At 41.6% G+C, this 24,527-nt stretch overlaps 2 protein-coding genes across 8 annotated transcripts in view; one reads left to right on the top strand and one right to left on the bottom strand.

Annotated features, from left to right (window-relative positions):
• The window catches only part of MGMT (O-6-methylguanine-DNA methyltransferase), a 173,774-nt gene extending 171,093 nt beyond the window's left edge, over positions 1-2,681 (bottom strand). The window contains exon 1 of one of the 4 annotated variants that reach the window (XM_077930374.1): positions 2,600-2,681. The gene's annotated coding sequence lies outside the window, so the exon portion shown is untranslated. Of the gene's footprint in view, positions 1-1,630; positions 1,812-1,879; positions 2,012-2,080; positions 2,163-2,599 lie in introns of those variants that run through there. The other 3 variants (XM_077930375.1, XM_077930373.1, XM_077930376.1) reach the window with 3 other exon arrangements.
• Positions 683-23,815, top strand: LOC144328012 (uncharacterized). Of its 4 annotated transcripts, none has more exons than XM_077930371.1 (7): positions 2,211-2,314; positions 3,333-3,413; positions 14,289-14,370; positions 16,761-16,778; positions 17,540-17,723; positions 22,491-22,645; positions 23,499-23,815. In XM_077930371.1, the coding sequence occupies exons 3-7, from the start codon at positions 14,344-14,346 to the stop codon at positions 23,610-23,612; spliced, it is 498 nt and encodes a 165-aa protein (XP_077786497.1). In that variant the 5' UTR covers positions 2,211-2,314; positions 3,333-3,413; positions 14,289-14,343; the 3' UTR covers positions 23,613-23,815. The 4 variants fall into 4 exon arrangements, with proteins under 4 accessions (XP_077786495.1, XP_077786497.1, XP_077786496.1 ...); XM_077930370.1 differs by having other exon boundaries at positions 2,211-2,959; XM_077930372.1 differs by lacking the exon at positions 22,491-22,645 and having other exon boundaries at positions 2,211-2,959.
• Positions 23,816-24,527: the final 712 nt, after the last annotated feature.

The following is a 24,527-nucleotide window of genomic DNA, read 5'->3' as shown; positions in this document are numbered from 1 at the left end:
AGAACGGACCTCCAGAACGAATTAAGTTCTTAACCCGAGGTACCACTGTATTCTATTCTAATACCTAGATTCTGAACTGCTGGGGAACACATAAAGGCCATCCCATACACGTGTTAATTAACACAGAGAGGGGTGTATCTCTGTGTTACACAGAGAGTGGAGTATCCAATGTGCGGCCTACATTTGTTGTCCCCTCAGCCCTCCTGCTGCCTTCTCAAAGCCAGGTAAGTGAGGCGCTGGGATTTGGGAAGGAGACCTGAGGGCTCTGACAGGGTCCCAGAGTCTTCTCTCCTCTTTCCCAAAGCCTAGTAAGTGCTTTCCCAGCTTTGGGAAGGAGGTGGGAGGACTCTATGATCCCACCAGAGCCTCGTCCCTCCTTCCCAAAGTCTAGTGCCTCACTTTGGGAAGCATGAGGCCCGGAGAAGGTCAAATTTTGGCCTTGCTCCCCCCTCCCCCCACTTGCAGGCATGACAAGGCTAGTGGGTTCCACAACAAAGTACTCTTGCAGCCCACTTGATATGAAAAGTTGGAGCACCCTGCTCCAGAGTAATTATTCCCAATCCCCCCCCCCCACACACACACATAGACCACTTGAAAACTGCAGAGGGTCTTGGCAGACCACATAAATAATATGTCTACCTCTAGTAGCAATTTCAATATGCTGTGCTAGATGTCATGCACTTTTCAATAGTATTTTCACAGACACGTCATGGGTCCCTCAAATGAAGCTCACAGACCACAGCTCAAGAACCCCTGTTCCAGAGAATATAAATATTTCGAAGTGGAGCTGTTGAGCACAAATACAAAAATGAAAGCTCTTGCGATTAAAATGGCTTGTAGTGGCAGTGCATTAAAAAACATATGCAGAGGTGGGACTGACCATGTTTTATGGCATAACTATGTCACAGAAAGCACCTGTGTCATAGAGGCTTATGGAGATTTTGGACACGAGGCAGCAACTGATTTCAACAGAAAGAGGGGTCATGATTACCCCTCCAGAATATTCACCAGGCTGAGGAAAAGAGGCGTGTGTGTGTTTATATATATATTTAAAAGGCTCGTTTGTTTTCTAAGCAACCCTGCTGGGCGCTTTTTATTAGGAAGTCAACTTTCAGAGCCGCTCTTTAAGTACAGCTCTCCTTTTGAGAATTCCCTCTTCGGGACGCCGCAGCTTGACATTACCCTCCCTCCACCAGAGAAACGCACAGCATGTTACAAAACCGCCGAGTACGGCGGAGCTAAGAAGGGAAAACAAACAAGCCGAAGAAACCAACGGAAGCGCGTGGGAAAGGAGAAGGGTGAGGGCCTTGGGTGGAATTGAACTGAAACCAAAACACTCGCTTAGAAAGGAGAGAGAGAGTTCCTCTTTGAACGGAGTGGAAATTTGTGGCGAGCCGAGAGGAAAAAAAGCCCTTTGGGGTTGGACTTTCTCCTTCGCCGCACTTTCCCCTCGGTTGCACGCCACCCCCTCGAGCCCGGGAGACTTTCCAGCGAGGAAAAGCAAAGCGCCAAACTCATCATGGTTTTCCTTTTAAAAGTCTTGCAAGTTATACAAGCTGCCTGCGCCCGAATATAGGCCATTTCCCCCTCTTATCTCTGAACGCCGGATGCAATAGGGGGGAAAAGACACCTTGGCGCTTGGCAAAGGAATCCGGGCCACACGCACGCCGGGCACACGAGTTGTGGTTTGTTTTTGCTTTAAAGCACCAGAGAGGCAACGATAGCGATATAAAGCAGGTGGAGTTAAATCAGCGCTGCGTTTCTCTTTTCCCGCTCCTTTCTGGAAGGACACTTGTTCACACGTTCCCCCATCCCGTCAGGCTCACTGTTTTAGCAGCTCAACAAACAAGTCCCTCGCCCGGGATACGAAGGGGCTCACCTGCAAGCACCGGGAAGAAGGCGCTTAAGGCACTTCTGGGCGGGAAAGAGAGACGAGCGAAAAGTACGGGATGACGGGAAGTTAAGGAAGCGGGAGGAGGGGCAAGAAGAGAGTAGACAAAACTGGGGGGGGGGGGGAGGGAGGCGGAACAAGCCCGGACTTCTCTGGGTTTTAACAGCTGAAGAGGCCACTGGCCCGCACCTGCGCCCAGACGCTCACTGCTCCGGGACGGGGTGTGGATGCTTTCCGACGACCTTTTTATTTTTTAGCACGCCCGCCGGGCTGAGACAATCCCTAAGCCGCCGGCCGACCAGTGAGTGTCAAATGAGTGGAGGCAGAAGGCGTAGCCATCCGTAAAGCGACACTGCAATCCTCTGTATTCAGCGGGCTAGGCGGGCGTGAGACCCCATTGAACCCGTTGCGACTTGCTTCCGAGTAAACCTGCATCGCCCCCCATCCCACCCCGCCTGTCGTTTGGCAGCCGCCTTGGGCAGGGACGAGGCCTCATCTATTCCTCTGCAGTTTGCAACAGCTTGCACTGCAAAACTCAACAGTTCTAAGCTTCTCAGAGAGTAAACACGCCGCCTAGTTACAGCTGCTGTTGCTGTTGCTGCTGCTACTGCAGCTCCTAAAGCTGAAAACGGCTTTATTTCTGAGTTGCATGCGCAGAGAGCTGGAACTCCCCGGCTGAGCTTCTGCTACACACACGCTTTGGCTAACCTGAAAGAGACGAAGTAGAACGGCCGGGTTTTCCTCCGCTGAACGGAAAGGGGCAAATGTGTTGTGCAGAGGTGGTTTGCCTTGTGGGAGTTGTAGTTGAAGCGGTGAAAGCCGAGCAGCTTATTTCCGATAGTGTAAACTACAATTCCCAGCATGCTCCACATACCTACTGCTCCCGATGCAGCGACTTAAACATACCTCATTCCTCTACTCTTTTTAGCTGTAGTTTGGGGTGGTGGTGTTAGAATAGGTTTTCAGTTTATCACATCTTATGTCTGACCAAGAAGCCAAGCAGGCACTATAGGGAAGCTCAGAGGAGAGGCTGCACTTTTCCAAAAGCATCTTTCCCATTAAGTTTGGGTAGGTACCACTGTGACTTGTGGGGAGGTAGCCTGTTTATTCTCAGAGGCATTTGCTACTGCATTTTGGTTCTGTTTGGTGATGTGAAATCCTGTTGGGGACAGGTCCTTCATAATCGGCCATATGGGGCAGGGGTTCTTAGACTGTGGTCTCTAGAGGGTCTGTGATCTGGGTGCCAAAAGCGACGTATTTTACTTCGATTTCCTTCCTGTTACTTTAAAAATTGACTTGTAAAAAAAGATAGCAATGAAGTTTATCAAGAGATTTTTCATATGAAACACTGTACAGCACTGTACAAACCTTAAGCATTAGTATCGCCATCAGTTTACTGGACACCTGTACCTTTAATTGCTTCCTATGTTGTGAAATACAGGTGCTGATGTTCTTTCTGGCATGAAAATAAGTGAGCAGAATACTTCCATCAGATCAAGTTTTGTATATCAGCTGTTGAAAGGTAAGAGAGCAAGGGCTTTTTGTTTTTCAAAGGGGGCAACTCTAATTAATAGTACTGTACAATCTTATAATGAAGGGCTGTTTGCTACTAGCCTTTCTGCTATAAAATAAAAAGTACATGGGCAGTTCTAGAAATACTAAAAAATATATTGCAACTACTGGCAAGCCATAATGTTTACCAGTTACCGTTGCCTAGCAGAAATGAAAAGGGGAGGGTGTCAGCCACATGTACATTCCAGAAGATGGACATGGCTTTTTGAAGCAGAGTTTTAAAGACTCAATGGGCTTGGGTGTGCCTAAAGTTACGTACACTATATCATGTTGAGTGGGTGACCCAATTTGTTTTACAGTGTCAAAGTCTAGTTCACTGAATGTATCATCTGTGCGTGCACAACAGCTGTCTGAAATGTACACACCTCAGCTTAACTGCAGTTTGGAAATCATATGGTTTGAGGAAAAGCACATCATAAACAGGAGTATTTCTCAAGAAGCCATGGGCTACAGATGGATTGTGGCTAACGTCATTGTGTAATTGGCTTCAAACACCAATAGTGGGAGCATATTGGAGCTGGAGTAAATATGTATACAGCCTAACTCGGAATATGCTTAAGTAAACCGTGTTGGAAGTAGGGACCAACTGCAGTTGCTCCATAATGAGGGGAAAGCACTCCATATTCCAGGAATCAGACCTGAAATTGAAAACTTTACTGTGTCCTAGGCAGGGCACAGTTTTCTTTGTGGCTTGGGCCTGCGTTTCTTCCTTTGCACACAAGAAGTCTTCATTTGAATGATCTGAGCTAAACAACAGTGTTGCACTCCACCCCGGAGACACCCCATTCACCAAGATGCAAGATTCCAGGAGTTCCAGGCAGAAATCTGGCAGGTGAACCTTTCAGCCCCAAAGTCTGTTCAACAGCCTCAGTTTTTGTAGTGGGAGTCAGTCAGGGAACAGGTCTTCCAGGACTTTCCAGCTAAGAATGAGAGCTGGAAAAATCCCAGTTCTAACCCTCAGCAGTGACCTCATGGGAGGCCTTTTGGAAGCCACCACCTCTTGAGTTTCAGCCCATACAATGCATAGAATAATAGTAGTAATAATAGTAGTGATCTACCTTGCATGTAAGGATGACTAGGATTGAGCTACATGGCCCATGCAGTTGTGAGCTTCATTCAGGCTCTATAATTTAGCCAAATGATTAATTCAGCACTCACTATGGGTGACATGATTTTTGATGCAATTCAGAATAATGACAGGCGTGATTTTTTGCTTTTGCTGAATGTAAAAGTCCATGGTAATCTTGGCTTCATTAAAAAAACACTGAGTTGGTAAATCAATGATTAAAATCAATGATTAAAAGCACAGAATAGTTTGTAACAATTGTTTTTGAAATTTAGCAAATAATTTGCATCACTGAATATTGAAGAGCGCTATCCATTATGTGATAGATATGGGAAACGTAGCACATTTCAGAATAACTTCAAGGAAATTATTGGTACCATATATATCTATATGCGCGCAAATATTTAGAAAGACTTATTTATTATTTTGGAACAAAGCAGATCACTTGCATCCTCTTTTTATATATGTGTGCAGCATGGTCCTCAACATGTTTACTCAGATGTCAAATTTGCTCTTTAGCAATACAAGGATATAAATAAGGAATGTCAAAAGTTCTTATTTGTTTGTTTGTTTATATCTCACATTTTCCCCACAGCTGAGAGTCAAGGTGGTTTACAAAAAATTTAAACATGGGTAAAACACAGAAAGCTAAGAAATAGTTTAAAAGTTCTTAAAGTTTAACAGAATTAAAACAATATAAAAACAAATTATTAAAATGCAGATATTAAAAACAGCACAACACTATAAAAAATTGTTTCCATAAAAACAGTCAGTTCTCAAAAGCCTGTCAGAATAAAACAATATTCACCTGCGGGCAGAAGGACAATAAGGAGGGTGCCAGGCTAGTCTCTCTTGGGAGTTCCAAAGTCTGGGTGCAGCCAAATTTGCATCCCCATCAAATTTCTTACATTTGTACCCCATGTTTCATTCATGGAGCACAGAGCAGCTTTTTATCATGATAACCCTGGGCTGCAAATGAATTTGATAGATGGTGAGTTCCATGTCTGAGCAAGGATTTGAGCTTTAGGTTTCCCACATCCAAACCCATCATCACTCACTGCTTCCAGATTGTGTCCACGTGACGCTATATTAGGCCAGGTTCCAAAGAACAAATTATGTAAGCCCAAGAGGAATTTTATATGATTTTTTTTTTTTCTACCAGTGGACCTCATCCTACACGAGGCATTTTCAGAAGCAGTTTACAAAATGGTCAGGGTGACAGGGTCATTTCTTCTAAGAACACCACTACATTTCCACTAGGCTAGCTCAAGCACCTTGCATGACCTATGTATGTCTCCTCAAAATTAAACCTCATGGGGTTTAAAGGAGCTCACTTCCACATATGCATGTACAGGATTACACTGCCTGTGTGGTTCTTTGGATTCCAGCCTTGGTAAACTTATAGCACAACCCTATTCATCTTTTCTGGAAAGCAAGTCCCACTTTGTTCAATGGGGCTTACTCCCTAGGATGTATATGTGGGTGAGAGATTTCAGCCTAAGGACCAAATAGTTATTAGTCTGGTAAAATACAGCTTTTTTCTGGTGGAAAATATAGATTATGTAACTCTGATAAATTCCACTATTTTTGTTCCTGTCACCAGTAAGAATTCCAACAATGCATTCTAATTCTTCATAGGCATTCAGGGGTGTGCGTTTTTTCCTCCCCATCTTTCTCCTGGTAAAATAAATAATTCCGGTCTTTATTCCAGTTTTAGTTTATAGGTTATGTTGTTCTTTACATTTTACTGTTTGTATTGATTAAACTAGTGACATTACCCTTGATTTACACTGAGTGGGAGACTAATCAGGCCATTTTTCATTTCCTTTTGAAATTTTCTGCAAAAAAACCCAACAAACAAATAAATAAATGGTACCCACACAGAAACAATCAATATATCTTTGTTTGTTTTGCCAGGGTAATGGAAGCTGTAGAAAGCTAACACTTGAGGCCCTCATAGCATGTTTCTGGCAAAGGCCCCACTATGTGAAATTGGCTTGTTCTAGCTGTTTTTTCTTTTCTTTTCTTTTGCAGGATTTACAAGGTATTTCATCAAGAAACCATAGACTCTCAGCATATCTTTGCTTCACTCACAGCAGAAAGAACTTGTTTTACTGAGTCCTGCAAGTTTTGTTTTCAATATTTCTCTACCAGTCCTCTCTGTCATACCAAGAGCGCATTCTCAAATTATAATTGCACACAGACATTATTCTGTAAGGAAAACCGACACTGGCCCTGATCCAGCTTCAGATCCATTTTTTACCTTTGAATCAGTTCTACTGAATGTAATGCGGCTTGCATCTGAGTAGGCATGCATAGGTGTGCACTGTCAATTATGCTTTCATATGCTGGACTAGTGGATCCAGATGGAGTAGGACAGAGAGATGCAAAAGAACGCTGGGCTCTTACACCTTTAATAGTCATGTAGCACAGGGAATGGCTATGTAGAAGCACTTGTGATGTAAGTTACACCCACTGAAATTCTATCTTCTACACAGCTATTAAAGGCACAGAAGCCCTGTCCTCTCACATCCAGCCAGTGGAGATGCACATCACATAGAGCTATCAGGTTGAATGGGAACCAAATACACACCAAAATGAGTATCCCTATCTAAATGTGTATATCAGCTGAACAGGTAACCTTCCTCGGTGGATTGTGTTGATTGAATCTGGAAAGTCTTGGGGTGGATCAGTATTAAAATAATCAAGTTGCTGTAGCACTGTCTACCGCTATAAAAGTTCACTAAAATATGATGTAGTAGACAGAGCTGATAAAGCAGCTAAGAATCCAGTTTTCCTTTAATGCCATTAAATGATGCTGATATTTTATTGTAGATTTGTCCATTTAATGCTTTCCTTGTTTAACTTCAGATCTCTTGTTGCAAGAAATTATTAGAACACAAAGTTAAAAATACATATGAAAAACCCCCTAATCAGGCCATTTATACATCTGGTTCCTTAGTCTATCAAGGAAGACCATGTACTATTCTAAGTTTTAAATATATACTTTGACACAGATACATGAATCAAGAAGCCACTATTAGGATTGACTTTCAGAAGTTTTTGTAAGTCAAGGTTCCCTCTCTCTTACCACCAGAGAGCTCTGCTGAACTTAATCACACTTCTCTCAAATGACTAACAGGCCAGTCCAAAGCATGTTTACTCAAGAGCAAGTCACACTGACTCCCAGGTAAGCATGGATAGGATTGCGGTTTTGGGTTGTGCACAAATAATTTTCAGGGTGATGTTCTCATACTGGTAGGTTGACTATCCTTCCTGAGCCAATTGTTGGATTACATAAAATAGAGGGAGTAAGGCTTGATAAAGCCTCTTTGCGCCATTAAAATGTGCACTGTTCAACAAGAAAACAAACATGGCATTGCTGTAGGGTGGTGGTGGTGAAAGGGCAGCCTTGCAGTGTTTTGTTGGGGAAGAACCATTTAGCAGGGAAGATAAGTGAAATTTAGGTTAGCCTAGAATTTACACTGGGCTTTTTGTACAGGTTAGGTTTAATTGCATTCCACATTTGTGTGTTTTAAGATAGCAACTGCCACTGGTTATTTATTATTAACACTAGGATTTAGAATTCACTTAGCATAATACAGCTCAAAATACAAAACAGTCATTTCCCCCAAGTTCAGGAGCACATTTGGCATAATATTCCCAACAGCGCTAAGCTTACTTCCTTATGAGAACAAAGGCTGGGACTGTTGCCAGCAGATTCCAGGTCGGTATTTAATAGTAACTGTTTAACAAAGAGTTGCATATTAAAGGTGGGAGATTTTTGATACATAGATTTTTTATTTTTTATTTAAATCTCATTGGAGTTGTTTACAAAGTTTAAGATGAACACTTTTACTTCCTGTTTCTGAAAGGATCTCGTTTGTGACACTTGCGTTATATATACACAGCCTTTGTGGTGACTTTGGTCAAAGTATATTGAATGACCAGGCAAAGAAGAGAAGGAAGAAGTTTGATTTTTTAAAAAGAAAGAAAGAAAGAAAAGAAATAGTCTTTATTTTGTTTTTAAAATTTATAAATCACTTCTCTGCCAACAGGTGGTTAAAAATTTAGACCACCAAAGGAGTTGTCCAGATCAACCACAAATCTGAATTTCCTCTGTCATGCATGATATGAGTTTGATAGAAAGAACAGGTACTCTATTGAGCTTGGAGAGCAGAAGACGTAAAGAGGGTCAGCTAATGACTTTTTATTGGAACAATCTTGGTATCATCTTACTGACCTTGTATGCATTACCAACCTAATGCACTGGCAAATGCTTTGCTAATCATGGTAAATCAACCATGCTTTGCTAATCATGGTAATCCAAGCTATAAGTAGCACAAGCATCCAGAAATGTTCCCAAAATGTACAGGGTGAGTCTTTTAAAAGAGGCCCTGTGGAACATGTGACTCTGTATCCACGGGGCCTCTTTTGTAGGACTCGCCTTGTATATGCATTCTGCCTTAAATTCACACATAGTATCCTTTCATTTGTACTTGTGTATGTATCTTAAAGAGGGATGCGGGTGGCGCTGTGGGTAAAAGCCTCAGCGCCTAGGGCTTGCCAATCGAAAGGTCGGCGGTTCGAATCCCCGCGGCGGGGTGCGCTCCCGTTGCTCGGTCCCAGCGCCTGCCAACCTAGCAGTTCGAAAGCACCCCCGGGTGCAAGTAGATAAATAGGGAGCGCTTACTGGCGGGAAGGTAAACGGCGTTTCCGTGTGCTGCGCTGGCTCGCCAGATGCAGCTTTGTCACGCTGGCCACGTGACCCGGAAGTGTCTCCGGACAGCGCTGGCCCTCGGCCTCTTGAGTGAGATGGGCGCACAACCCTAGAGTCTGTCAAGACTGGCCCGTACGGGCAGGGGTACCTTTACCTTTACCTTATGTATCTTAAAACATCCAGGCAGCATAGAAGGCATGTAAAAGGGGTATCATCCACATGAACATGGCTTCTGTTCATGATTTTCTGGACAAAAACTGAGTAACATTCCATAAAAAACTGTGCATCACTTCCGCTATAGCTATAATAGTAAGATGAAGGAACAATGGTTCATACTCCTATTTTTCCATGTGATTGTGGTGCTGTTAGATCAGAGGTTCTCCTCCTCCAGCTTTATCATGGCAAAGCTCACCAAGCCAATATTTAAAAGGCTTGAATGTTTTCCAAAAACAACAGGGCCGGAAAGGCAGAGTTGCAGTGGTCACTCCCTTCTCCTGTGCTTAAAGCAAGTCAATCAAAGGGAAACAGAGGAAATAGGTTTGCATGGGCCCACAGTATATAGATTGGCAGAAGGCTGCCAAACCGAAAAGAAAAGGACAAGGAAGAAAACAAAAAGAGAGAGTTGCCAAACACTGGCAGTCGACGCAAAGGTCTACTGTACTCACTTGCACTGTTTGGAAGGCAGATGGAATCACAATCTGCTTCTTGGCCCATAACAATGGCAGCTTAAAGTGGCCAGTTTTCAGACATACAAGCTGCTTAATAATTGGTCTTGTGGCATTTTGCACTCAACTTGTCAGATCTCGTAGTGTGTGTGTGTGTGTGTGTGTGTGTGTGTGTGTGTGTGTGTGTTTAATGGTACCACATGTATAGTTGTTCAGCTGTCAGGGTTTCTGTCAATGGTGACAATCAATGCACATTCCTTCCTGTCCTTAAACGCTCGTGCCTGTTGGGCTTTTGGAGTTGTTTTCCCTTTAAAAGGCTTTGCAGGTGGAGGACGAGTGTGCTTATCCGTGATAACCCTCAGATAGTATTTATACTTTTTAAATGGGTGGGGAACATTTTTCAGCATGAGGGCTACGTTGTGGGCAACCTTCTGAGAGCTGCATGTCAGTGGTGGACAGGGGAGCAAAGCAGGGGTGGAGGACAGCCAAAAATGTGGGTAAAGTGGGGAAACCTTTGTATAATAGGGTGCGTTCCACCTAGACCCAAGTCAGAGATCCATGCAGGCAAGTGAGCAGGAGGCATTACCACAGTTCAAAGCACTTGACGAGGGCATGGAACAGACTGGGGAGGAGTCTGACATAGGGAGAGGGGGTATAGCCTGAAGAGAGTCCTGAGGGCCAAATAGAGTGGCCTGCAAGACCACATTCAGATCCTGGGTCTGAAGTTCTCCACTCGTGGACTAAATGTTCTTGCAACAGTGCCACATTCCCTTTTAAGACTCCTTTTTTTTTAAAAAAAGAAAAACACCAATAAAGCAGCATTCGCCAACTCCCACTGGCATGCTAGTTTGGGTGAAGGCTGTTTTAAAGAATGTGCCTTGTTCTCTGCTGCCTCAGAATAGGCAGGCAGCAGATTCCCCCTCCTTGTTGTGTTACGTTACGCCACATCATTTTTAAGACCAGCTCCAAGAACTGGAAAACAAGGTGCTTTGTGACATCACAGAAACAGGTATTTCCCCCCACCCACCCACCTCAAACTGCTGGATAATATGAAGGCAGAGTGGGGAATTAAGATTTGTAGTTGCCCATTGTGATGTCAGGCAGATGTTTTGGTTGAAATGTTTGCTCCATTACGACTGTAAACAGAGAGTGGTTTGCAAAGTGCAATTTGGTATGTTTTCCTGAAATAATAAATCTGCACTGGCACTTTTAATGTATAAATCCTATTGGAGTTAATGTGCACACTTTTTGGGTCAGAGAGGAGACAGCAATTATGCTTGGCAAGATTTGTTATCTCCTCTGCTTTACCAAGAATCATTGAAAATAAATCTAGTCAATTCTGGTTGTGGTGGTGGTTGTTTTTAAAAAAGTTATGCTTTAAGAGTACCCCTCCTTCAAATCGAGCACATACTGCTGTCTGAGGAATGCAGCTACTTGAAGTGGGCACTAACATGCCTCTTGCATCAGTGGAAATGGATATTGCAATTGCTGTTTTGAAACATGTACTCAAATACATTGGGAGTTTTATACTATTTTTCAAACTGCCAAGTAGATAATGTCAGAATATTTCTGAAATGGGATACTAACATCAAGATATACTGCTCCAATCAGCAAGCATCAGGCAAAGTAGAGTATAAAACTATAGATATAGGAGACTACTAGCAAATTTCCATTTCCATTTCCTATGTCAACAGCTTCCCAACTTACCTAGTAGATTGTTTTATGTTTTCCAGGCAAATTCTCTGTAGACCACACGCTCTATGTTCAACTCTGCATTCGGAGCTGAAAAGAATTAGATATGCTGTAGTTTATGAAATGGATGTTTATGAAAGTACCCTTTGTTTCAATGGCTTCAAAACCTGACATGAATTCCAACTCTGACAGCATAATGAGAAAATAAGATGGTCATAGCAGTGTCCCAAATGTAGCCTTAACTATTGAGGTTCTCTTGTTGAAAATGCAATTCTCTGTCTAGATGTTTATGAATGTCTTCAGTGTCTCTTCTTTTGATAGGAGTTCTTTTTTTTGCCTGTCTTTTACAATTCCGAAATATGAAGGGAGAAAGCTGCTGTGATATGCAAGATATAAATGCTGTGGGAGTTGCACCCTTTGGCCCAACAACACCCCCAGTTGCATTACGTTAGCTTGTCTTTCCTTGTGAAGAAACTGCATTTCAAGCTAACCGCTTCTGAGAAGGTGCAAAATATTATTTTAAAAGTAAAATAGCAGATTAATTTGCTGAAGATCATGCTTTAAAAAACAAACAAACCCACACCTGTCCCCAATTTATAGCACAATCACTTGTATGGCTACTGGAAACAAATCATCTCCATTGAGTTCAATGAGATTTACTCCCAGGTAAGTGAGCATAAGACTGCAGCCTAAGGATGGCTTCCAGTACCACACATTGTGGGAAAGCAGCTATAAAATGAATTGCAGTGTTCAAGACTACGCCTTATGTTTATTCATAGCCTATAGTTTTCATCTAACAGCACAAGAGTGAGAGTTTGCCACTAAATACTGTGCTATTCACACATTTCTTCTCACATTATAAACCTTAAAATACATTTTGCCTTGCTCTGGATTTCATGCTTACATTTCTGTGAGGACAGTTTCTTGAAATTATTTATTTGCATTTCTAATCACACATGCATGCATGCATGCATAAAGACAGAAGAATTGATGCTTTTGAATTATGGTGCTGGAGGAGACTCTTGAGAGTCCCATGGACTGCAAGAAGATCAAACCTATCCATTCTTAAGGAAATCAACCCTGAGTGCTCACTGGAAGGACAGATCCTGAAGCTGAGACTCCAATACTTTGGCCACCTCATGAGAAGAGAAGACTCCTTGGAAAGACCCTGATGTTGGGAAAGATGGAGAGCACAAGGAGAAGGGGATAGCAGAGGACGAGATGGTTGGATAGTGTTCTCAAAGCTACCAGCATGAGTTTGACTAAACTGCGGGAGGCAGTGGAAGACAGAAGTACCTGGCATGCTCTGGTCCATGGGGTCACGAAGATTCGGACACGACTAAACAACTAAACAACAACAACAATGTCGCATTGATACTATTGTACCACAGAGGAACTATGAGTTTCTTCTTGTCAATGAAGCAACTTTTACCAATCAGCTGAGTGAATTATTCCAATAAGGTTTGGGTTTGGATGGAAGAGGAACAATGGGGCCAGATAATCTTTGATGATCTGTGGCAAAATTGTAAGGCACATCTCCTGTTAGTGAAATTACAGGTAATGGCCCATGAAGGTTAAAAAATAGTTGGATACGATAACTCTTAACCACCATCGTTCCAGCCAGAGGGAGGGGCAAGTAAGGGGAAAACAAAGGGGCTGTGGCAGGGCAGAATGGGGGGCCTCTGTAAGGAAGCAGTATCAAGGGAAGCAGGAATATCATTCTCTGGAGATCTAATATAGGGTGGTGGATATGACTGTCTTTTGGCCTGCCAGCTGCCTCCAGCTATAATCGAGCCATATATCTGCATACTCAAATATTTCAAAATACCAGAATCAGTCAGTGACCTCCTATCAGAAACTGAAACAGCACCTGACACTTATTACCAGCTAGGGAAGTTGAGGTGATCATCACATTATGAATGAGGACCCAACAGATGTTGTTGGACTACAACTGTCCTTATGCCTGACCACCGATCATGCTGGCTTGGGCTAATGGAAGATGGAGTTCCAACATCTGGAGAAACACAGATTTCCCATCCTGGCTGTGTAGATTGGCTGCAAGTGAACATTAAGCTACCAGCTGACAACATGAACCCAGAACCCAGTTGTCAAAATGGTTTGACATTTACATAAATGCATCCTACATTCAGATATCTGATTTAAGTGCACATAAACTGGCTTCAGTGGTTTGTATCTGGTGTTAGTTGTTGCCATATTTGACACCGACAAAAAGACATCTTCTGAAAATAAAAAAGCCAGAAACCCATATGATATTTAAGATAATGTTCTTTTTATAGACTTGTTCTCATTCTAGTCCTGTAAAACAGCAAGAGACTTTCCAAAATGCTCCAGGCTATAGAAAGCTGATATTACTCTTAATTGTTCCATAATGCCAGTATTCTACAGAGAAAATTAATAAAACATCAATGGACAGCAATAAAAAAGTCCAGAATCTTTTTTTTTTAAAGTATTATGGTTGACTGAAGAAAAATTGGGTCCATAGCTAATGAGAAGGAAAATGAATATGTTGAGAGGGGCAGAATGAGGCTTATTGTACTAATGGTTTTGATAAAAATGTGAACATGTAAGTAGTGTGAGAAAGGCAAAAGAACGCTTTGAAAATTATAGGAGCTTGCTGGTCATATAGAAGATAAAACTGTTTTTGACACTTTGCATTTTCAGGACCCTATTTCCCGAAACCAGAATAAACTGATTGGCAGATCCATGTTGACCCACTATGTTCAGTGGAGCAGCTTACTCGCAGGTAAGTTTGCATACTTGCATAAATCTATACTTGCAAACCTTATTTCATAGTTTAAACTTGTTTATATCTTTAGTGTAGAGCTTTACATATGCAATAAGCGCTGCATTGCTCTTCAGCACAGCAACTATAACATTCTGAATGCCAGAAAAAAATATGTGCAAGGATAAGCTTTTTATGAACTAAAAAGTTAATTTGGATGAACTTGAACTGAACTGGTTCATTTTGTAAAGGGGTGAATTTGAAATGCAGATAGTTCCTTTACGGATATAATGATCTTGAACTAGATTTAATTCCTTCTCAAGCACTGTGCATGATTAGCACTGATATATAATGGTTCATTCAAGCAGACTGTCAAGGTTACTGTTAAATCTGCTATACTAAGCTCAGCACCAGCAGGACTGGGCACCTCAGGCTGAGCTCCTACTGCCCATCATTTGCCCCAGCAGGCTGACATCACATTTTAGTATGTACGTATCTTCACCCAAAGATAAGAAGGTGCACCCTTGTTCATCCTGACTCTAGGTGCTAGAATTATACTTCATGATTTGCATTATCTTCCACATGGTGACGTTTATGGCCTTGCTCATGAGCATCTGGCTTAGTGCACATCTGCTGTACCATCCATGCCAGTCTCTTTATTTGCCTGAAATAGTAGCAACCTATGCATAACATAGGGACGCGGGTGGCACTGTGGGTTAAACCGATTGCTGATCAGAAGGTCAGCGGTTCAAATCCCCACGATGGGGTGAGCTCCCGTTGCTTGGTCCCTGCTCCTGCCAACCTAGCAGTTTGAAAGCACGTCAAAGTGCAAGTAGATAAATAGGTACTGCTCTGGCAGGAAGGTAAACGGCGTTTCTGTGTGCTGCTCTGGTTCGCCAGAAGCGGCTTAGTCATGTTGGCCACATGATCCGGAAAAACTGTCTGCGGACAAACATCGGCTCCCTTGGCCAGTAAAGCAAGATGAGTGCCATAGCCCCAGAGTCATCCGCGACTGGACTTAACTGTCAGGGGTCCCTTTACCTATGCATAGCATGGAAGCCTCTTTTGCCTCACCCTTGGGTTCTTGACTAAGCTTGGGTGCATGGAAAAGATGTTTCATGTCTGCAGGATGACAATATCGCATGTAGCGTGGCTGCTGGATCAGTGTGAATTATTATTACCAGTAAAAATGGGTACATAAAGTATTTTTCCAACTGTAAAAATTACCAGCATCATCTCCTTCCCTACCCACCACTGCTGCATCTTTAAATATAAAATCACTTTTCTCACATATTTGTGTTTGATGTTATGTTTTTAAAGGAATATCCTGTCAATTCTGAAACAGAACTGTTTTATGTTGCCACCGAATTGCTTTGATCTCTAGATTAGAACTGATGAGCTGTAGCTTCCTTATTGCTGAAGGTTGCCAACAATTACTAATGTCTGTTTGTTTTGAGCTTATCAGAACTCTAAAAGAAAGAATAATGGCAAAATGTAGGCATAGAATGTTTTTTCCCCCACAGCATGAATATGGAGCAAAAGAAAATCAGTTTCCTTGTGTTTATTTTCCTAGGATTCAGAATTGATTATTTGATGCTTGCAATAAACAACAGAAGCATGCATTCACAAAGCTGTAAATAGATAATTTGGAACTAGATCTAGTCCTTAATGATGCAACCAAATGTGATTAAAATTATGGGTTTCACAGTTCCATTTCTATACCAAGACAATGCTAATTTCCCCATTTATAATATCTACAGTATTGCATACAGTTTGCAATGACGAAGCCCCTGCTATCTATTGGCTAAGCTGGTGGTGTAATAGTGTGGAATGTTCACAAATGTTTCAACTTTTCAGTGAACAAAGATGTCAGATTGTTTGCAATCCATCTTTTGTAATGAAAGAAAAAGATTAAAGTAGGAACAGGAAAAGCTTTCTGGGAAGACAGAAGAATGAGGAGAAATTTGGAAGCTCTCTGGATGGCTGCTCCTGACATCTGAAGCAACCCTAAGAGGGCAACCAAAGCCCAAAACTAAAACAAAAATTGGTGGCAACAACAACTTCACATGTTTATTTTACCTAGTCAGATAATCCCACAGTTTCAGCTTTCCACCCAAATCTTTATTTGCAGTGCAATCTTGTACAGGTCTACTCAGAAGTGAGTTCAGTTGGGTTCACTCCCAGGTAAGTGCTATAGGATTGCAGCCTTAACAACTATTTAGCCAGAGTTTAATTTAATTTCTGTTCAGTTTAATTTCTGGTATTTTGTTCAGTTTAATTTCTGGTATTGCTACCATTGTTGTGCGTATGCATGAAACATACATTTATAGTAAAATTCCAGTATTATACATTCTAGGAGTCATAACAGAATGCCAAACACTACTAATATCTATACCCTGTTATTTTTACAGATTATCTCAAGGTCTGTGGTATGTAAAAAATATATATATGAAAATGTTTATGAGGACTTTTGTGGGTATTCTGTTTCAGAGTTGAGATTTTGCCAAAGGAGGCATGATCTTTGACTGCAGGTTTGTGCTTTCTCTTACCCAGTAGCTAAACCCACTCTCTTTCTCTGACACCACCCAGAATATTTAGTCCATAGAGACGCCACTGTCTCATCCAGTTTCCTAATTTAGACTGAGGGAGAAATTTGCAATGGGAATAGCTGGGGGTCCTTGATATCAGTCCTGTGAAGGAAGGGGATGTTGGTAAAGTTAGAATAATGGTGCTGATAGCTTTTTAAAAATTAACCTATTCCCCTCAGAGGTAGCTGAGCCACTGTTGTTTTTTTTTAAGATTAATTACTACTCAGATTCACTAGTGTATTGCCAGGGATATTATGAAGTAAATAATATGGCACGTTGGGGTGAATCCTGAATTACTTATCCCAGGCCAACTATTATGACAGAAGAAACTCTTGTTTCTAAACAAGTTCATGGAAGTAAAAAAAACAACAACACAAACCGTACTCAAAAAAGTGCTATCTTTTAGCAGGAATCTTTTGAGATCCATCTGATAGCGATTGCACTGTGGCAAAAGATTAACCTCTTGAAACATGTTTTACTCTATCACACTAATTAAACCCTTCCATTCTTAGGGGGATAAGGTGCCGTTCTTTAATTTTAATTGTTCTTAGAGCACATCTGCGACTTTTTTTGTTGTGGTTGTTATCGTCATTCCCTCGCAGCTAACACTTGGAGCACAGGGAATTTTCGTGGAAGGAGTAGTCCAGCAGCCGCACAGCGAAGGAAGAAGAAGAGCTGTGACGAGGAAGCGAAGCTCTAAGCAGGCCTTGCTCATTGATTTCCTGGGTGACCTTGCTCAAGCGTCTTCACCTCCTCATGCCTCAGTCAGCTCAGCTGGAAAATTGGGTAAAGAGCGGGGAGTATTGGGGGAGAAGGGGGGAAAAACATCTTGGAGTTTGAAACTGAAATCTCCCTGTTAACTCCCCCTCCTCCCTCCAAAGTGAGTGCAGTCATTTTACACAGATGTAATTGCTTGTGCACTGCACACCAATCATTTTCTTGAGTTTCATGGCACAAGGGCTGACATTCCGTGACATGTTAAGGACCCATGCAGTCCTGTGCATTCTCTGTGATAATTGCCTTTTTTTTCCTGCGCTGAAGTTTTATATCACATAGCGCAAGTTAATGGGGCTAGGTCCACTTCCGTATTCTCTAATCAAAAGGGCAAGGATTAATAACAAATCTAGAATCATAGAATTGTAGGGTTGGAAGGGACCCGAGGATCATCTAGTCTAACCCCCTGCAATGCAGGAATCTCAACTTGATCATACATGGCCAATGGCCATCCAACCTCTGCTTAAAAACCTCCAAGGAAGGAGGGTCCACCACTTCCTGTGGGTGTCTGTCCCACTGTTGAACAGCTCTTGCTGTCAGAAAGTTCTTTGTGATGTTTAGTTAGAATATCATTTCTTTAACTTGAATCAATTGGTTCAAGTCCTACCCCCCAGAGCAGGAGAAAAAACAAGATTGTTCCATCCTCCATGTGACAGCCCTTTAGATTTTTGAAGATGGCTATTATATCTCCTCTCAGTCTCCTCTTTAACAGGCTAAACATACCCACTTATGTCAACCATTCCTCATAAGCAGTGCTTTTTTTCTGAGGCTATTCAAGGGTACATAGTACCGACATCTCTTTTTTTTCAAATGTTTAAAGTGTAGCACTTACTTTTACAACTTAATGGTGAGTACCAGCACCATTTTTTCCAAAACAAAACAAAACAAAACACTACTAATAAAACTTGGTTTCCAGATCCTTTATTATCTTGGTTGCCCTTATCTGCACACGTTCAAGCTTGTCAATATCCTTCCTTAATTGTGGACACAGTATTCTAGGTATGGTCTGCCAAGGCAGAACAGAGCAGGACTATTACTTCGATTGATCTGGATGCTATACTTCTGTTGATGCAGCCTAGAATAAACTGCTGCATCACAGTTTTGACTCTTACAGTGTACTAAGACCCCTAGATCCTTTTCACAGGTACTACTGGCAGTACAGGTGCCCTCCATCTTATATCTAAAAAACAACAGCAATTCTCTCTCCCCCCCCCCTCCCATGCCACTACCCATGTATTGGACAACCCCAGTTTTTTGACAAGATTTTTTAGTCAAAAAACCTTGTCTAATACACGGAAAAATATGGTGGATACAAGGACATTTAATGGCTTGTGGAAAACCACCCAACCAGCCATGCCTGGTGTGTATGTTTCAGGTAGTCCCTTATTAGCTCCATCCTCTTGCTAATTTCATAGTATTTGTATTGGGCAAAAGCCAGCACCTCCAGTTTGTGTCAATGCATTTATATTACACAGGGCCTGCAGATCTGACCTGCTTGACTTGGGAAAATGCACATTTCCTCTTCCTGTAAAATATTTCTCTTCCATCTACAATCTGCCTTTCATTTTTTCCCCATATTTGGGGCAGGAGATCGTGTCTGCTGAAGGCTAACTTTATATGCATGTCAAATAGCGTATTTTTAATGAAGTTAATGCCTAGATAATTATTGGATAAATCACACTCCTAAGTGCCTCTGTTTTTCTTAGAAAATTATGGGGATGAAATAACGCCAAATGTATTAAATTAAAGGTCCGTACACTGAGGCAGATTTTGTACTAGCATAGTAAATTCCAAGCCATTGTGGTTTAAAGTGAGTCCCACATTGCAAATTGGGGGATGGAGGGGGACAACTCCTGTTTGCTCCAAAGGAACCTCTTCTACAATGCAGTTAGCAGGCACTGGGGGTTCGATCTGGGTTGAGAACCTGGCATGGGCTCAGGGACAGCAGGTGAGATCTACTACCCATTCACCCCACACTGCGGTCATTAGCCACACTGGGTACCCAGCACCTGCCATTTGCATTGCCAAAAAGGATCCATTCATTTCAGTCAGCAGGACTCTCGGGTGAAGCCGTGTGCAAAGCCTTCCACTTATGGAACAGGGCTTCCCCCATCTCCTCCTCGTTTGCACCTCCCAAAATTGGCTCTGGAGGGGGGACAAGGGAACCCCCAGAACATTGCAGGGGGGGAGAGGAGGGATGTTCGGTCTGGCATGCTGAAATGCTTGTGCAGACAGAATGTTAAATTTTTACCTAGGGATTTTATCTCCCACTGTCCACTCTAGCCCTTATCTGGATCAGGCCTGCAGTTTGCTGCTTTTCTGTGTTGGCTGGAGAAGAATAAATGCCAGCATGCAAGTTTGAGAGGAAGGAGGGTGTGGGGCTGCGAAGGAGAAACCATCTGGGGGACTAAATGGCAAACATCTGAGGGCCACCTCTCCATCCCCTTCTTTAAAGGATTGCCAGGATGCTCACAATATTAATGCCCACTGGACTGTGGGTTCTTCTGGAAGGATCTGGGATTGCTCAAAACGCCAGCATATGAATGGCATTTTGGTTCATGTAGAGTGCAAAGGGCATAGTTTCTTCTTTAGGGTCCTTTTGTGTGGAGGGGAGTGATATTTATTGGGATTAAATTTTTTTATTTTGTTTGAGTACCTCTTCCAGGTAAATCAATAACTTTTCTGTGAGGCCTAAATTTCTGAATTCACCCTACATCTCATCTAATTACTTGGATGCAACAATAATTTCCTCCTATTGCTAATGCAATGCAAAACGAATTAGTGGTCTTTCCCCCTGCCCCTCTAGTGTATTTCATCACAACAAAATAATTTCTATTTCCTATTTGCTATTAGAATGCAATTCTAAAAAAATAAAAATCTTAACACTGTAGAGCATTGTTTTAGATTTTATTTCTCTTTATTGGTCTTGCATATTTCCCTTTTGTCACCATTCCACAAGACACTTCGAAACGCTCTCTAATCACTTGGAGCCGTAAATCCTTAGTATCATAAAACCATGAAAGCAAAAGATGAAACAATTCCTGATTAGGTCATCTAGCCCATCTTCTTGCCAATTCAAGATTGCTCCATGGATCTGGACAGTTCACATGGCCAGGATAGACTTCCTGAGCTGACGTAAGAGTCACAATGCTATCTCAGACCACCGATACTTGGAACAAAACTCAGACTTTGCTTCTTTATAAACTGATAGAGGTCCTCTTTCATGTTCATGTCTCACCAGAAAGGAAAATATATCACACACAACATATTGCTAGTGACTGATTCTGCACAATTTCAAGACACCGGTTTCCATGCTGCACACAATTAGGCTGCTTACATCCCTAGAAGATCAATGAAATTTAAGTAGCCTAACTATGAGCAGGACTGTGGGTATGTCTAAGCTACATCAAAGGATAATGAAGTAAATCATCCTGTAATTCTGTTGGTTCTGAATCTGTGACATTGATATTCACCGTAATTACAATATTTACCAACATTAATATCTAATTTTGTTGCTTTTTCGTTGTTTTCGTTAGCATCTTAAACTATGTTTTAATGATATATCGCCTAGACTCATAAAACCCAGTGTGTGCCTCATTCAAGTCAGTTGCAAAACTTTACTTTTTTTTTTAATTTTGCCTGGAACAGATCATGATGCAAACAGAAGATTAGAGGAGGTGAAAATATAATTGACCTAATTTTGCAGTGATAATAACAGGGAAGCATGGTCTAATCATGCTCAGTTTCTTGGTTCATCCCAATCTAACAGTTCTTTCTAGTCTGTTTGCAAAATACTTCCCTTCCACCTGCTGGGATATTCTGCTATATATGTTAATAGCGCTGAGAATTGCCGTGAAGGCAGTCCTGTTTGTTGTTCAATTAGGCTAAAACCAGTGAGGTTTTAGTGCTCTTGTCGTTCTTTTCAACATGTGGGTGCCTTTCCCCCCACCCCACCACCACCTTCAAAAATTTAGCATTACCTTCATCACAGTAAAAAGTGTTTCTTTTAAATCTGGAACAAAGAAGTAACACGGCAAATTGAAATGATGTAGATGTAACTACAAAAGAGCACATTTTCCCTATGTGCATTTGTAATTCCTACCCAGTTTAAATGAATCTTATTATGCATTCAGAATAAAAATGAAAGTATACATTATGGACATGTACATGAGGTAGCATTTCTTCAGGATTCAGAGATCACACATTTAGCTCCCTAAATATGACTTATTTATTTAGTAAATTTACACACACACACCCCTTCCTCACAAAGCAGCCCAGGGCAGCCAATAGAACAGGAACCTATCTGAAATCAGTGCACCAGTTACAAACTGGTAATATTAATGATTATTTTTTTGTTTACTGCATTGGTATTCTTCTACTCACCCCTTTAGCAGAGAACCTCAATCTGTGAGATCTTTATACACCCTCCCTTCAAGGTACTTGCTCGACCCAGATCTGATTAGCTTTTTACACAAAGTATTGTCAGACTATTGTCCATTAATAGTGTAGTGCCAGAATCTGGCCTCCAATCCCGCACAAGTTTCCATTGCTAAAAAGGCTTCAATTTTTCCTGCTTCGTTCTCAGGACACTTTAGAATTTTGATAGGTGTCCATTTTTGAGCTTGCTTTATTCTGGGGTGGCCAAGTGTGATGGACCCAGGAAGTCTGTTCTCGGGGCCCGTTTATGAGGCAAGGTGAGGCAACTGCCTTGGGTAGCAGTTCCTCCTTCCAAGGAACGCATTGCATGTAACCCTAACCCTCCCCTTGTTCCCGATGTAGATCTTCACTCCCCTCTTCTTCTTTGGTGTGACGCACCATTTTGTGGTTGGCTTCAGGTTTCAAAATTTCTTCTGCCAACCCAGTCTGTGCTCAAGCAAAATGGTTCAGAACATGAACTATGGACCAGAAGCCCCCATTGTGTGTATTGGCCTTTGGTGAGTTGTTGTCTCTCATTCTTGGGAGTGGGTCCTCTCTCTCTTATCTAATTTTGGGAACAACAGGACTGGCCTACCTTATAGGGGTGTTGCAAGGATTTCAAGATTATGTCAAACACTTCGGAAAAGTATTATTATTTGGGTGAGATCCATTCCAGTAATCATGTCTCCAGTACTCAGCTTCCCTCATCCTGAGAAAGCTTCATGTTCACCTCAGGGTGCCTTCCTCTGGACTTCATTGAAGTATGGTCACCCAAGAAGGCAGCAGAGTGGAGAGTGCTGGTGAAATGATTTGTATCAGAAAAGGAGAGACTCTCAAGAGTAAAATATGCACAAGAAAATTCCTGCCCCCCCCATGAGAATTTCACTGAAATTTACTCTCCCCTTAGATAACTTTTGGATGCAATTTCTTTTCTCTTTAATTTATAAAGAGTTTTTTTTGGGGGGGGATTTGCAGCAGCGGGAATGCAGGATAAATTTCTTTTTGGCACACCACCAGTGAATATTAGTATTCTTTAAAGTGTTAAGTTTGGGGATAGTGTAATGTAGCCACCGTTTATCTATATCTATCTATCTATCATCTATCTATCATCTATCTATCTATCTATCATCTATCTATCTATCTATCTATCTATCTATCTATCTATCTATCTATCTATCTATCTATCTATCATCATCTATCTATCTATCTATCTATCTATCTATCTATCATCTATCTATCTATCTATCTATCTATCTATCTATCTATCTAATCTATCATCTATCTATCTATCTCCCCATAACCGGCATTTTATTGGTAAGTATTGTTCAAATGTTGTATCAATTAATACAACTGTTCTTCCTCCTCTGGTAGGTTTTGAAAGCACCAGAGCCATCAAAATCTTTCACCCCACAAGCATTTTCCTGCCACGGCTCTCTATTTGCAGCTGCATTACAGAATTCCGTCACAAGCTTATCATGGCTATAATTAAAATTCTGTGCAAAGCAACCTGAAGATCATCAGATTCCAGACATTCATATAAAATCTGTTGCTATGGGAGCTAGTATTGAATGGCAAGGTAAAGGGGGGGGGGTTGGGGTGTGTGGAAATCTGTAATGTTACATTATGTTTGCCCTGTTCCCACTGGAAGGGCCCTTAAAATAAAGTCGCCTTTTATCTTTGCTTTCTGAATAAACATAAAACTGGATTTTTAGCGCAAAATCCCGATTTCAAGGTTATTGATGCCAGACTAAATTAATACAGTCTGTGCGATAGCATACAAAATCCTCAGCAAAGCCAGGGATACTCCTGTCTTTTGAATGCTTGACATTTGTTTTTCATCATGAACTTAAAGGTCACCAGCTACAGATGAATCAGGATACCTGCCTGAGTTTACATTTACATGCATTTTATTTTATTCCCATGTGCACTCTTTTTTTTTTATGAAATCCATCACTCAGATAAAACTGTATCCTCTTATTATCTAGACTGGATAAACTAGAAGAGTTGTCAACATACTGCCTTTAAGAACAAACAAGAGTTATTTCCCCCCCCTCCCAGTCCTCTATAGGACAGAGTGGTACGCAATATACTCCGGACTATTGCTTTTCTCTTGTTCTCCTCGCTCCAGCTAAACAATTCTATTCACTAGCACTTAGCTTTGCTCAACACCATTGATGGAGGAGGGGTGGGGTGGGGGAAATCATGATGAATACTTCTTTAAGTTGCAGTAATAAAGGTACATAACTATTTAGACATATTCCCCAATTGATAATCAGCACACTCTAGACAAAAACAGTACAGCAAAATACAATTAGGATACATCAGAAGTGCTGGCACTTTTTTGAATTCCAGTGCGAGTTTCTACACAAACAGAATCCATTAAGACATAAGGCAGGATCC

This window comes from Podarcis muralis, chromosome 6 (assembly GCF_964188315.1).
Source record: "Podarcis muralis chromosome 6, rPodMur119.hap1.1, whole genome shotgun sequence".
In the NCBI taxonomy this organism is placed as follows: Eukaryota; Metazoa; Chordata; class Lepidosauria; order Squamata; family Lacertidae; genus Podarcis; species Podarcis muralis.
This window is presented reverse-complemented; position numbering and strand designations above follow the sequence as displayed.

Bases quoted from the DNA above. Each gene is read 5' to 3' on its own strand.
- LOC144328012 (XM_077930369.1), top strand. From the start codon at position 710: ATGGGTCCCTCAAATGAAGCTCACAGACCACAGCTCAAGAACCCCTGT. The intron at 1,299-3,332 runs GTGAGGGCCTTG...TGTGAAATACAG, and splicing joins GCGCGTGGGAAAGGAGAAGG to GTGCTGATGTTCTTTCTGGC. The intron at 3,414-6,563 runs GTAAGAGAGCAA...TTTCTTTTGCAG, and splicing joins TGTATATCAGCTGTTGAAAG to GATTTACAAGGTATTTCATC.